We start from the raw sequence: 13,816 nt of genomic DNA on the forward strand, positions 1-13,816 counted from the left end.
ATCCACACCCTTGCTTCAGCCAGCTTCCTCCTGGAAAGGAAAGCCAGCCAGGTGAGTGTTTATGAAGGCCCAACTGACTCATCAGCCCAGAATCCAGGCCCTCCCAGTGCCAGTGGTTGCAAGCTGGGGGCAGGTGCTTGGGGAGTGGGCCAGCAGGCATCCGAAACAGGGCCTGGTGGAGCAGCATGGGAGCAACTGGTAGTAGAAAAAGGAAAGAAACAGCTGAGTCTGTTTTTAACATTTATTAATCCAAAAATACATAAAAATTCTTTCTACTCAGGTTCTTGGGCTCTCAAGAAGGGGGGTAGCTGCCAGCCTTGAGCATCTGATGTGATACCTAAGTGCTCACTCATATTATCTCAGAGGAGAGGGAGATGAGGAAGTGAGGCTCAAACCAGGGAAATCAGGGCCATGCCCTGCAGAGGCCCTGTGCGGGGGACTTGGCCCACAACACTCTGGCTTTTCCTGCCAGAGGAAATGGGGCAATCACAAGAGTGGGCCACCCTTAGGCAATTCCTCCTATACAACTAGGCACCAAGGTTGAGGGAGTTCCTTCCCTGCTCATGGCCGAGTTTCTCGAGAGCCAGACTGACCAGACCAGAAACAATTGAGACAAGGACAGATAGGCCTGGGAAGGCAGGGGCTCGGGCCTTTCTCCCTCTTCTTCCTGGCCCACATCCACTTCCAGGAAACCCAGAGGTAGGACCCTGCAGCCAACCAGGTGCTCACTGGGGCTGTCACACCTCCACATCAGTCCACACAGCCACCCAGGAAGCCAGGGCCAGTCACCATCTGCAGCCTGTTACTGCATGCCAGCTGGGTGCATGGGCCAGGGCCCCTGGCCAGCACCGAGGCCTGCCCCAGGAGGGGCCTGGGCCACAGGCTGCAACCGCTGCTGGGACTGCCAGATGTGATGGAGCTCCTTGAACTGCTCCACCATGTGGTCTTTGAGGTCTGGGTTTGAGATCTGTAGCCGGATACTATCAGCTGACCAAGATAGCTCCCCTGAGAACATCTCCAGCAGCAATCGAGCTGCTACAGGCACTACCTGGGAGGCAAAGAGGAGATGAGACAGGGAGACCCATGACAGGGCTGCCAGATCCAGCTGTGCATGAGGGCAGCCATCAGGGGTGAGTAATAGACTGCATTCTCTGGCCCTGAGCCTTGATGGTCTCTGGCAGCCAAGTTCACGCTGCTCAGGGAGCCCTGAGCCTCCAGCCTGGGGCAAGGGCCTGGCCCCAGGATTCCCCAGTTTTCAAGCCAAGGCCGACTTTGGGGCAGAGGAGACGTACCTGTACAGTAATGAGCTTCTTCTCTCGGGGTTTGCGGTCAGGCCATTCTTCCCCGAAGCAGAAGAAGATCTCGAAGGGTGGTGGGGCGTTGGTCTGGCCCTTCTGGAACAGGATGAGCTCTGCATCAAAATCAAGGTCCCTAGTCAGAGGCTGGAACCACACCCCTGGGCAAGAGGTGGCCAGGAGGACCACGGCTTCGGGCCCTCACCATTGAGAAAATGCTCCAGGCTGAAGAGCTTGGTCTTGACCTCCCGCTGGATGGGGTTGGGGCATGAGTCATGGGCTGAAGCACAAGGCCCACTCCAGAACACCTTGCACTGACACAGGCGGATGGCATACAGGTCCTGGCCCTGTAACTGGAGGATGAGCCCGCGGTCCAGGACATCCAGCAGCTGGTTCGTGTAGAAGCGCTGCTTGTCGCTGGGGATGTCCTCAGGGCTGGGGAAGCGCACTTGCTCCAGGCTTATGGGGCCAAAGAGTTCCACCTGCTCCTGGGTGGCCTCCAGCTGGCTGTAGAAGAGCCGGCAGCCATGGGGGTTGCTGATAGTGAGGGCCCGGGGTGGCCGCCCCCGGTACTGAAACTTGATCTCCAGGTCAGTCACTGTGGGGCAGAAGGCAGGCCCATCCCGTCCTTGAGCCCCGTGCCTCCCCGTTCTGCAGCCCAGTGTCCAGGCCCAGCCCCATCCGCTCTCCCACTTTCCCCTCCCAAGGAGCTGCAGCACCCTCCACCCTCCTTGCCAATCCTACCCCAATCCCCCAGCACTGCTTCCCCGTGCCCAGCCGCGGGTCCTTACGAGGCAGCATGTGGGGGCTGATCAGCAGGTCAGGCAGGAGCTGTTCGCTTGCAGGGGGCAGGCTGGCAGCCAGGGGCCCAGGCTCCAGGACCTCAGGGAAAAGCTCCCTGAAGCCAGCAGGGTTGCCAGGAGGAGGAGCCAGGGGTCTGGGGTCTGGAGCAGGGGGACCCAGCACCACGGGCGGCTGCAGAGTGGGCGGCCACTTGACATCATCTTTGAGTAAAGAATAGGGTGCCATGTGGGGGCCAGACTGCACTGCATCTACAGAAAGTGCATGTGGACGGCTGTCAGTGCCACCTCCAAGAACTGCCTCCCGGGCCCACCTACTCCCAGCCCTGGGCCACCCCAGCCTCCCATTAGCCCCCTCCCAGGTACCTATGGTACCTGTAGCTTCTCTGTATACTAGACCCCCAACCACCACCTCCCGGCCCCACCTGTGAGGCTCAGGCTTGGCAACATCCTCTGCAGCTGAAGGGACACCACCGGCAAGGGAGGGAAGAGATGGGAGAGAAGGGAGGACAAGTCATTCCACTGACCTGGGGCTGGGGAAGTAACATGCAAGAACCACGAGGCAACTGTCCTAGCCTCAGCTTAGCTCAGGCAAGACCCTGCCTCCGGTCCCAGCTTGTCCATCCCAGGCAGGTCAGAAAAGCCCTGTGCCTCACTTTCCTCATTTGCCTTCTACGGGGAGTCAGACCTACCAAGCCCTAACTGCTGTGTGGGTCACACATGCGGGGTAACGACAACGCCCCAGGAAGGAGCAGGTGGGGACTGTGCTCCTATCATTCAGAATTCCAGGAGAAGAAACAAGGTGAAGAGCCATTGAGAGGGCCATGGGGCTCCAGGGGAGCGGGGCTGCGGAAACCTAAGGCCAGTGGGGACAGCAGAGAGCCCGTCCAGGGCTCCACCTGCCTCCCCCTCCCACACTCACCTCTTCCTCTTCCTCCTCCTCCTCCTCTCCTGCACCAAAGGAGTAATCCTCAGGGGGCTGGGAGTCTGCACAGCAGGGAGAGAAAAGCAGGGCAGTAAGGGAGTCAACGTCAGGAGAAGCAAGATCCCCTGAGAGGCTGCCTGTAGCTCCTGTGCAGCTTCTGCCCTCCCCAAAGCTTCCCCAACACAGGGCGCAGTGGAGAGTACAGCCACCAGGATTGGGAAGGACCTCCCCAACTCCATGGGCCATGAGACCGCGGCTGGAGCCAGAAGCCAAAACGAGAGCAATGGTAAGGAAGAAGCACTCAGGTCCCTGACTGCACGCCAAGCCATTCCTAATCTGCCAGTGACCCATCCCAGCCACTCCTGGGAACCCTGGGTGTCATGACCTAGCAGGAGCCCCCGCATTGTGTCCTGGACCACTGCCCACTAGAGGGGCCCTGGGCCTGCCTGCACCCAAGAGCTCAAGACTGGGGGCCGGGACATTGCACAGCCTCCCAGGTGGCCCACAGAGGGCTAGGCCTGATACCTGTGGGAGCAGGGCCATTGGAGCAGACCTCGTAGATCTTGTAGGGCTGAGGTGGCATGTCCCGGGGCCCGTCGTAGAAGAGGCGGAAGTCCCGGCTCTTGTTAAGGGCACAGCGCAAGTTGGCCTTCCATTTGGCCGGATCAGCTTCATCCACGCCTTCAGTGTATTTCCCAGTCTCCTTGGCCCAGGCCTGGGGCAGGAAGAGACAGCCACCACAGAGAACCTCGTCTCCACCACAACCCCAGTCTGCCTACCATTCCGTAGGAGACCCCACTGTGTGGGGAGAACTTCGGCCACAAGCTGAGCCTCGCTGAGCCCCAGACCTGGTTTGCAACGTGGAAGTCTGCCACAGTCCTGCCCCAGCCCTAAGGCTGCCAGCAAGCTCCATGAAATCTAGGGCTATGAGATGCATCTGTAGTCCCTGCTCCTAGGAGGGTGAATCAGTGTGATCTCTAAGGAGGACAGCGTGGGGGATAAGGATGAGCACTCTGGAGCCAGGCTGGGTTTCAATCTGGAATGTGCCCCCTGCCAGCTGTGTGCCAGGCCACGTCACTGCCTCCCTTTGTCTTGATCTCCTCACAGTGCTCACCTCATGGAGTGGCAGTAAAGACTCAAGGGGTTGATGTCGACTGGGCACAGTGGCTCACACCTGTCATCCCAACATTTTGGGAGGCCAAGGTGGGAGGATCGCTTGAGCCCAGGAGTTGGAGACCAGCCTAGGCAACATAACAAGACTCCTGTCTCTACAAAAATTAGCTGGGCATAGTGGTGGGTGCCTGTGGTCCCAGCTACTCAGGAGGCTGAGGTGGGAGGATTGCTTGAGCCAGGAAGTTCGAGGCTGCAGTGAGCCATGATCAGTCATGCTCTGCACTGCAGCCTGGGCAACAGAGTGATACCCTATCTCAAAAAAAAAAAAAAATGAGGGGGGTTGATGTCCGTAAAGCACTCAGAGCTATGCCCGCACATAGGACGGGCTTGAGACACTGGAGCTGCTGGTATTATTTTGAATGGCAATTAGGCGAGGTGAGGACTACCAATGTTTATTTCTACCCTTTAACCCAGCTCTTTGATTTCTAGGGATTCATCCTAAATATCATAGCTGCATTCACACAAAATATTGCACAAACAAGGTTATTTGCAGCAGCACTGTGTGTAAAAGATGACTGAAAATACCCAATGCAACATCCATCAATGAGGGGCTGGTGAAATTATGGCCAACCCATTTTTTTTTTTTTTTTTTTTTTTTTTTTTTTTTTTTTTTTGAGACGGAGTCTCGCTCTGTCACCCAGGCTGGAGTGCAGTGGCCAGATCTCGGCTCACTGCAAGCTCCGCCTCCCGGGTTCCCGCCATTCTCCTGCCTCAGCCTCCCGAGTAGCTGGGACCACAGGCGCCGCCACCTCGCCCGGCTAATTTTTTGTGTTTTTAGTAGAGACGGGGTTTCGCCGTGTTAGCCAGGATGGTCTCGATCTCCTGACCTAGTGATCCGCCCGTCTCGGCCTCCCAAAGTGCTGGGATTACAGGCTTGAGCCACCGCGCCCGGCCCATGGCCAACCCATTGAATGAAATACTGGGCGGCACAAAAAAAGAAAAAGCAGGAAACTGTTTACATACTGACATGTAGCAATCATCAAGAAGTATGAAGTATAGAAAAAATGCAGATATCTAGCATTTCTTATGAAAATAGAGGAAAGGATAGTGCATATTTGCTTATATGTGCATAAAAATCTCTCAGGAAGACTAAACAAGAAAATGATAACACGGCTGCCTCTAGGGAAAGGTTAGGGAGGGGAGTGGGTGGTGGTGAGCCAGGGAAGGAGGGAGACTTTTTGCTCTAAACCATTCTATGCCTTTTAATGTTGAATTTTGTGACTGTATTACCTATACAAAAATAAAAAATGGATTAGCAAAAGAATTTTGGAAAGGTAAGGATCAAGTCCAAAAACTAAGAAAATATGTATCCAAAGTTTTAAAAAATAAGCATTGCCTTTGACCCAGCAATTTTTAAGTCTAGGAAATCAACCCTCAAAATAATTGAGGTTGAAAAAAAGGGAAACATTAAGACAGCCTGCATGACAATGGGGGTTTCAAGTTCAGGTTTTAAAAGCAACCTCAAGTATCCAAAAACCCAGACCCGGTGAGCAAATTGTGCTAAGCCATTCCAGTGGAAATTCTACAGTCACGAAAAGTGATGTGGACGTATGTTGGAAAGGAAAGCTGATCCTGATATAGGGTGAAAAACATCCAGGTTACAAATCAAGATATATCACTTGATTCCAATTTTGCATTCTATATACACACACGTGCAAAAAAACTAAAAATGTAAGCAAAAACTGTTATGCTAGGTACGTCCTAGCATTAAGATTACTGGAGAGAGCACAGTGGCTTGCGCCTGTAATACCAGCTACTCAGGAGGCTGAGGTGGGAGGATCACTTGAGCCCCCGAGCTTGAGACCAGCCTGGGCAACAAAGTGAGAACTCATCTTTACAAAAATCAAAATCAAAAAATTAGGCTGGGCACGGTGGCTCACGCCTGTAATCCCAGCACTTTGCCGAGGCAGGTGGATCACGAGGTCAGGAGTTCAAGACCAGCCTGCCCAAGATGGTGAAATCCTGTCTTTACTTCAAAGACAGAAAAAAAAAAATTCATAATTGAGGTTGAAAAAAAGGGAAACATTAAGACAGCCTGCATGACAATGGGGGTTTTAATCCTAGCTACTCGGGAGGCTGAAGCAGGAGAATTGCTTGAACCCAGGTGGCAGAAGTTGCAGTGAGCTGAGATTGCGCCACTGCAGCCAGGGTGACAGAGCAAGACTCCATCTCAAAAAAAAAAAAAAAAAAAAAAAAGAGTTAGCTGGGCATGGTGGCATGTAACTGTAGTCACAGCTACTCAGGGAGCTGAGACTGGAGGATCACCTGAGCTGAGTTGGAGGCTGCAGTGAGCTATGACTGCACCACTGCTCACCAGTGGTGCAACACTAGGCAACAGAGCAACACCTCATCTCAAAAAAAAAAAAGGAGGGGGGGGAGTATATATGTACAGTTGTAATATGTCAGTTAAAAAAAAAAAGATTGGGCCAGGCACAGTGGCTCACACCTGTAATTCCAGCACTCTGGGAGGCTGAGGTGGGCGGACTGCTTGAGTCCAGGAGTTGGAGACCAGCCTGGGCAACATGGCAAAGTCTCTACTAAAAGTACAAAAAATTAGCCAGGTGTGGTGGCAGGCACCTGTAATCCCAGCTACTCAGGAGGCTGAGATGGGAGACTCACCTGAGCCTGGGAGGTAGAGGCTGCAGTGAGCCAAGACTGCGCCACTGCACTCCAGCCTGGGTGACAGAGTGAGACCCTGTCTCAAAAAAAAAAAAAAAAAAATGGAGCTGGTCAACAGAGTTAGGCCCTGCCTCTAAAAAAATTAGAAAATCAAAAAATTAAAAGATTGATGATATATCTGAATCTTATATTAAAAATAGTTTGTTCCCAACACAAAGAAATGACAAATGTTTGAGATTATGGATATGCTAAGTACCTGATCTGATCACTGTACTTATCAAATCATCACTGTGTACCCCATATATTTATGGGGGTATATTAATTTAAAAATAAAATTTTTAGAAAGATGATGGGTGGGCCGGGCACAGTGGCTCACACCTGTCATCCCAACATTTTGGGAGGCTGAGGCAGGCAGATTATGAGGTCAGGAGATCGAGACCATCCTGGATAACATGGTGAAACCCCGTCTCTACTAAAAATACAAAAAAATTAGCCGGGTGTGGTGGCGGGCACCTGTAGTCCCAACTACTTGGGAGGCTGAGGCAGGAGAATGGCAGGAACCTGGGAGGCAGAGCTTGCAGTGAGCTGAGATCGTGCCACTGCACTTCAGCCTGGGCAACAAAACGAGACTCCATCTCAAAAAAAGAAAGATGATGGGTGATTGTTGGCTTCCTTTAGCATATGTGTGCACTGAACAAGTCCTCATGAGTAATAGCAGTGAGACAAGAGCAAAGGGTGAGTAGGACAAATTATGGGAAGGCCTTCTGGGGACCCTCAGTTCCCACACTGCTCTAGGGTGAAGGTTAGAAAAGGTGTGCCCTAGGCCGGGCGCGGCAGCTCATGCCTGTAATCCCAGCTACTCAGGAGGCTGAGGCAGGAGAATCGCTTGAACCCAGGAGGCAGAGGTTGCAGTGAGCTGAGATTGTGCCACTGCACTCCAGCCTGGGCTACAGAGCGAGACTCTGTCTCAAAAAAAAAAAAGAAAAAAAAAAGGAAAAAGGTGTGCCCTGTGGCTACGTCTGCATCCCCTTAGTCCGGGCCCGGCATCAGCGGCAGCGTGCTAGCTGGGTGGGTGGCCAGTCTTGAGGAGCTGCCTGTGTGTGTTATATGCGATCCTCTTCTGGGGACAGGGTGCTCTGGAGGTCCAGCCAACCTCCTCGCCGGGGCTTACCTTGAAGATGGTGTTATCTCCGTCCTGGCTGGGACCATGCCTCGTGGCATGCCTCCAGGGGATGTAGAATAATTTCTTTTCCCCGTTGACCCATTGAAGCCCTGGGTACTGGCAGCTGTTCACCTGGGCCACCAGCCAGGGCTTCAGCCGCACGCGGCGGGGCGGGGTGGGAGCACCTGGGATGGACTGGTTCATGGCAGAAGGGTCTGCAGGAGAAAGCCAGGGGGAGCCTCAGCAGGTCCGCAGGTGGACGGGGACAGGGTGCTCAGAGGTCAAGCTGTGGGCCACAAGGGATGGTCTCTCCAGTCCATCTAGGTATTTAAGGCCAATTGTCTTTTCCAAGCATCAACTTTCTTGTCTAGTGTCATGGAATTTTGTGTTTGGGTGAAGGGAAAGAGAGTTACGAGTTAGTGAATGCTGCGGGCACAACCCCAGACGCCCTTTACCGGGCGGAGGCATCTATTCTCCAACTGCTGACAGTAGCGAGCAGCCCATTGGCCAGAGAACTGCCTTCCACTACTCACCCCACAGGTTAGGCCCACCCCTCGCTCTTGGGGGGGCAACCCACAGCCAGACTGCCTGACACAAGGGACAAAAGCCTGGCTATCTTGTCTCAAGCTGGGCTACTTGGGGCAGCGAGTGCTCCGTGGGATCAGCCTGAAGGCAACCTCCCGCTCAGTCCACACCCCTGGTTCAATTCTTCTCTGCCCAAGTTTTCTCACCCCCTGTCCCCTGAGAGTCCCCTCCGGAGATGCCCTCAACAAGAATCTCATCTCGAGCTCTCAAGGACACCTGCCCTCAGAGGAAAGCAGAACATGTGAATGGAGGGTGGGTTTCTTCACCCAACTCTCAGAGCTACCTTTCTTCCTCAGTTTCCCTCCGGGAGGAAGTTCCCCAACCTCAACGTCTTTAGATAAATCCCATCAACCAACTCAACCACCTCCAACGACAGCGGCCACCAAACTTAGACGTTACTTCTCTAGGGCCATTCATCTAGATTCTTGGTCCTCCCCCTTCTCCTCCCACTGGACACGCATTGGTGTAGCCCTTAGGAAGGCCCTAACGCCTGCCGGAGCCTGTTAGGAAGTCTGCAGGAAACAGAAACCACAGCTCTAACCACTACCTACCCAGGGGCACGATCCCCACCTCTCAGGCCACAGCTTCGCTGCCTCCCTGGAGTCAGGCCAGAGGGACCCTGCCTCCTCCCCTCCACCCGCCAAACTCCCTCTCCAGCCCAGAACCGGAAACTCTTCACAGTCCTGAGCCCCCTCCTCTCTCTCTCTCCTCCCCTTACCCATGCCCTTGGCCCTTCACTTGAGACCCCTGTGTGGAAGACAGAAAGGACTGGGCCAATATACAGCACAGCCCATCAGAAGTGAACGTGTCGCTCAGCAAGTAAGGAGCAAAGGTTCGAGCTGAACTCCCTCTGTCTTTCTGGGCCTGCTTGGGCCTTGCAGCACGGAACCTCAGTTTCCTCTGAAATTCCCTGCCCAGTACCTTTTGGGTTTGCACCTGCCTCGTGCTGCCTCTGAGCTGCTAGTGTCTCACATTGTAGGCCTCCCTCAGAGCCCAGCTCGGCTGCCACCAACCCAGGAGACGTAAGGCCGGCCGGCCTTGCCTGGCCCAGGGGCTGGGACTGGGAGGTGTTCAGAACGCTCCAGCCCTGCCCCGACCTCAGAACATGGGGGCTCAGTTCCGCTTTCTGCCCCAGCCTCCACCCAGCCCCAGGGGAAACGAAAGTGGCTGGACTGGGACAACTCAGAAACCAAACTGACTGTGGGCTGACAGAGGGAGTCGAGTGGGTCCCCCAGACCAAATTTCCAACCTCCCACCCAGAGCTGTTCCCCACACCCCACACCTGCAGGCAGTCTTTGTGCATTTGGTGTGGTTTGTAGCATGGGCGTGCGCCCACCCATATTTGTATTTGTAGATCCCTGAGAGGCCTTGACCCTAGAATAGAGGGGTGCCAGTCACCAGCAGCACACAATTCTGGCCGAGTGAGGGTGGACAGAGGAAGCTCTGTCTGTGCAGAATCGGGGAGAGCTTCCCTGATGACCCCCTGGGCCGAGGCCGGGAGGTGCTGGTGCCACTGGGGAGATCAGAGGGTCCAGCTGCCTGCCCCCTGCTGTCAGTCCAGCAGTCTGGCCCTGCCCAACACGGCTGTTTAATACGGAGCAAGGTTTTGAAATGACAACTCCGGCCTCAGTGTCAGAGGGCTGCGTCCATACAAGGAGCTTAGGGAGGGGTGTGGAGAAGGAGCTCCCGCGACAAGCGCATCTGTGATGAGCGAGGGTCTGTCCACCATGCCACAGAAGGGACTCAGCCTCAAGGCTTTTGCCTGCAGCCAGGTCTACACAAGCTCTAACCCAAGCAGCATCCATCCTCCCAGAAGCTCCCTCCTGCCCAGAAAAGGGCTAGGTCTGATTTAGACCACCCTAATCAAGGCCCATGACTTTGGAAGTTTGGTGTCAGAACAGGTCTGCCATCGTAGGGCTCCGGAGGCTCTGGGTGAAATGCATGCAGCCCTAGACCTAAGTCAATGGACCTGAGCCCCAGAAAGTGGGGAAATCCAACAGCTGAGGGCCTGAGGAAGCCCCTACAAGTGTGTGAGGGAGCGAAGCATCCAGTGGGCAGTCCTAGAGGACCTGCTGAGGTGGGGCGAGCCCACAGCTCACCCCAGAACCCTGCTGGAGTCCCAGGAGACAGTGCCCCCACCACCCAGGATCTGCAATTCGTGGGCACCGGGGGGCCACTAGGGGAGGAAGTGCCACAGCAGTCCTAGTAAGAGTGGCCAGACAGCAGGAGCCCTGCTGCTCCCAGGGTTGGTCTGGGTCACATGTCTCCTTGCAAACCCACACCCAGCTCAGGGAGAGGACAAGGGGTTCCCTGTACAGGCCCTGACCCCAAATCCCACCCCTCCGGGTGAGCTTCCCACACCCTGGGCCCTGCTGCCCACCTGGTCCGACAGGCTGAGGCTCTGGGCAAAGGGCGCCCAGGAAGAAGCTTCCTCCCAGGGTCAGGGTAGGGGAAGACCAGGGTACAGGGGGAAAACCGCAAAGTAGGGCCTTTAGATAAAAAGGGGTGATTTCCCAGTGCTTCCCTAGACTCTCGGAGCCCCTCAGCCCCAGCACCCCAGGCCCCATAACTACTGGGGGTGGGGACAGGAAGGCGAGGTCATGCCAGGGGGCCTTCTGAGGGCCTACAGTTTCCTACATCGATACAGCCGAGCCCTTTCTGATCCTGGCCACTTATCCTCATTCGGGGCCCTCGAGGAGCCCAGGCCCAGCCCAGTCCTCCGCCCCTGCTCCCCCCTCCCCTCCGCCCCCACTCCTCTCGCGGGCTCCGCTGGGGCACACCCCTTGGGCCAGCCCGCGGAGCCACCCCCACCTCCAGGGTCGGCCTCTGGACCTCTCCTCCTGCTGCTGGAGGAGCAGCACCCCGTCCTCGCCCTGCTGTGCCCAGAGTGGCTGCGAGACTGGGAAAGTCCCCTACTCCCGCCTCTGCTCCCGGGTACCCGCTCCCGCCCCTCCCGGGGTCCGGAGACAACCATCTCCCCACGCATCCCGGCCACGCTAGCCTCACTTTTTTTCAACGTTTAGCCTCTTCATTGTTGCCGCCTTGAGTTCTGGGACAGGACCTACGGAAACCAGCCCAGGAACTATTGCACCCCATCCTTCAGCCCAGGAACTATTGCACCCCATCCTTCTCCGCTGCTCGGGAGACCAGAGTCTACCATTCCCGGCCGCAAGCCCAGGGACAGACGGAGCCTCTACCTAACACCATCTTCCCCCAAACTCTTGCGCAGTTCCTGCCATTGGCCTGAAGATCCCGAGGGATGAACGATTTAACCTCATCCTCTTTTCCAAAAGGGTGAGGGTGGCCCGGTAAGAGCGAGGGCGAGTGCATCGAAAGTAAGGATCGGGCCTCGCTCCTCAGGGGCCCAAGCCAGCCTCCAGCGGGGTGCCCGGGAGCCCCCATTCTGGGCGATGGCGAGGGAGAGGGAGAACAGCAGAGCCGGCGCCCCCCGCTCCCTGTAGCGGTGCCGACTGCGCCGCCTGGGTCACGGGGCTCCCCGGGCGCCAGCACCCCAAACCACGCCTTGGAAGTCCCAGGCCGGTGGGGCGCACCCTGCTGTAGGCACCCACCCGTTCTCGGTCCTCAGGCGCAGCTGGACGCGGACCCCGCCCTACTCCAGTCCCCATCCCGCCGCCCGCGGGTGCCTGGAGGGCGCGGGCCCCAGTCTAGGCCTAGACTTGGGGGCAGTAGCCGGCACCGCTCCCGCCACCCTCAGGGCGCGCCAGGCGGGGACGCAGAGAGAAGAGCGCGGCGGACTGGACCCACCTGTCTGCGGTGCGCCTGCGTGGCTGCGCTGGGGAACACCGGCCGGGCGGCGGGACCAAGCTGGGCTCTGCCCAGGCTGCGCCTCCCGCCGGTCCGCCAACCAGCCGGGCACTTCCGTGTCTCACCGCCCCCGCCCCTGGGCAGCTGCTGCCGAGCTCCGGGCGCGGGCAGTGCCCCGCCCCGCCCCGCGAATCCACTCAGGGCCCCGCACTGACCTGGCAACTGCAGATCCGGGCTGAGCCTCGGGCCAGGCCCAGGGCCTCCAGAGAGATGCCAGTCGGCGCGGTGCGCTAGACTGGCCACTGGCTCTTTTGGCAATCTGGAACCGTAAAACTGTCATTTGACAACCCCGTGCCTCCCGCTGCAGTGCTCGGTTGGGCCCTGGGAGAGGGTGGGGGTGCTTCCCCACGCTGGTCCTCCGGGGCTGCACACAAATGAGGGCGTAGTGTGGCCAACCCACAGCCCTAAGCCCTCCTGTCGCCTGTCTGTACCCCTGGCGAGGGCGGCTGTCGCCCCTAGAGCACAGTCACTGCCCCCAGGATCCAGACACCCCTTCCAGACGTGCTTGCAGGCGGAATCCTCTAGTCACTCTGTGCCTTTCTCATCCTCAACCCCTGTACCTGTCTCGCCCCAGCTCCCCTCCTAAGTCGCCTTCCAATCATCCCGGGGCAGTGGCGTGGTCGCCTGTCCCACCTCCTGTCCCACCTCCTCTCACTGCTACCTTGACCGTCCATCTGTGGTTCTGAACCGTTTTCGATTCCATAAAGAACCTCGTCCCAGGACCTCCACATTCACACCTCCTGTTCCTTCTCTTCAAAATTTGTTTCAGCATCACCTTCTCTGGAAAGTCTGCCTTGACTTCCCCTCCCGCGTGGGGTTCCAGGGTGCAAAAAGCTTCCTGGTTAATTTTGCTTATGATTTTGCTATGGATAGCCAGGGGTTTGGTCTAGGTCTGGCCGCTCACCGCACAGAAAGCCTATCACTGAGACAGCTTTATTGCCGGGGAAGAAGGCTTTATTCTGGTGACATCGGTCGGTGAGCTGGTGAGAGGGAAGACAAACCTTCAATTTATCCCTCCCCTTGACTAAAGTTAGGGGCTTTATAGCAGCGAAGGAAAACAAGAGGGATAAGGAAGAGGAATTGGTCAACAGGCAGCAGGAGTACTAATGTAAGTGTCTCAAGCTTCAGTTCTATGAGCATCTGGCTTTTTGGAAAATTGGGCGGGTTTCAATTTAGATGTCTGATTTCCACTCGAATCAGCTTACTCAGGAACCCCCCTCCTGTCTTTTCATTGTTCCTTTTCTTTTCTTTTCTTTTCTTTTCTTTTCTTTTCTTTTCTTTTCTTTTCTTTTCTTTTCTTTTTGATATGGAGTCTTGCTCTGTCACCTGGGCTGGAGTGCAGTAGTGCGATCTCAGCTCACTGCAACCTCTGCATCCCCGGTTCAAGCGATTCTCCTGCCTCAGCCTCCGAAGTAGAGATGGGGTTTCACCA

General features: G+C 56.1%; 1 protein-coding gene across 7 annotated transcripts; it reads right to left on the reverse strand.

Moving 5' to 3' along the window:
- Positions 1–227: 227 nt before the first annotated feature.
- On the reverse strand, positions 228–12,672 carry LOC105476633 (interferon regulatory factor 5). 7 transcript variants are annotated; one of them, XM_071094528.1, is made up of 9 exons: positions 12,540–12,672; positions 7,984–8,189; positions 3,546–3,735; positions 3,018–3,082; positions 2,521–2,554; positions 2,087–2,347; positions 1,501–1,893; positions 1,293–1,411; positions 228–1,048 (listed from the first exon to the last, which is right to left on the reverse strand). In XM_071094528.1, exons 2-9 carry the CDS (start codon positions 8,176–8,178, stop codon positions 803–805), a joined length of 1,503 nt encoding a protein of 500 aa, XP_070950629.1. In that variant the 5' UTR covers positions 8,179–8,189; positions 12,540–12,672; the 3' UTR covers positions 228–802. The 7 variants fall into 7 exon arrangements, with proteins under 7 accessions (XP_070950629.1, XP_070950627.1, XP_070950624.1 ...); XM_071094526.1 differs by lacking the exon at positions 12,540–12,672 and adding an exon at positions 12,325–12,466; XM_071094523.1 differs by lacking the exon at positions 12,540–12,672 and adding an exon at positions 12,325–12,420 and having other exon boundaries at positions 7,984–8,341.
- Between the last annotated feature and the right edge of the window lie 1,144 nt (positions 12,673–13,816).

This window comes from Macaca nemestrina, chromosome 4 (genome assembly GCF_043159975.1).
Source record: "Macaca nemestrina isolate mMacNem1 chromosome 4, mMacNem.hap1, whole genome shotgun sequence".
Lineage (NCBI taxonomy): Eukaryota > Metazoa > Chordata > Mammalia > Primates > Cercopithecidae > Macaca > Macaca nemestrina.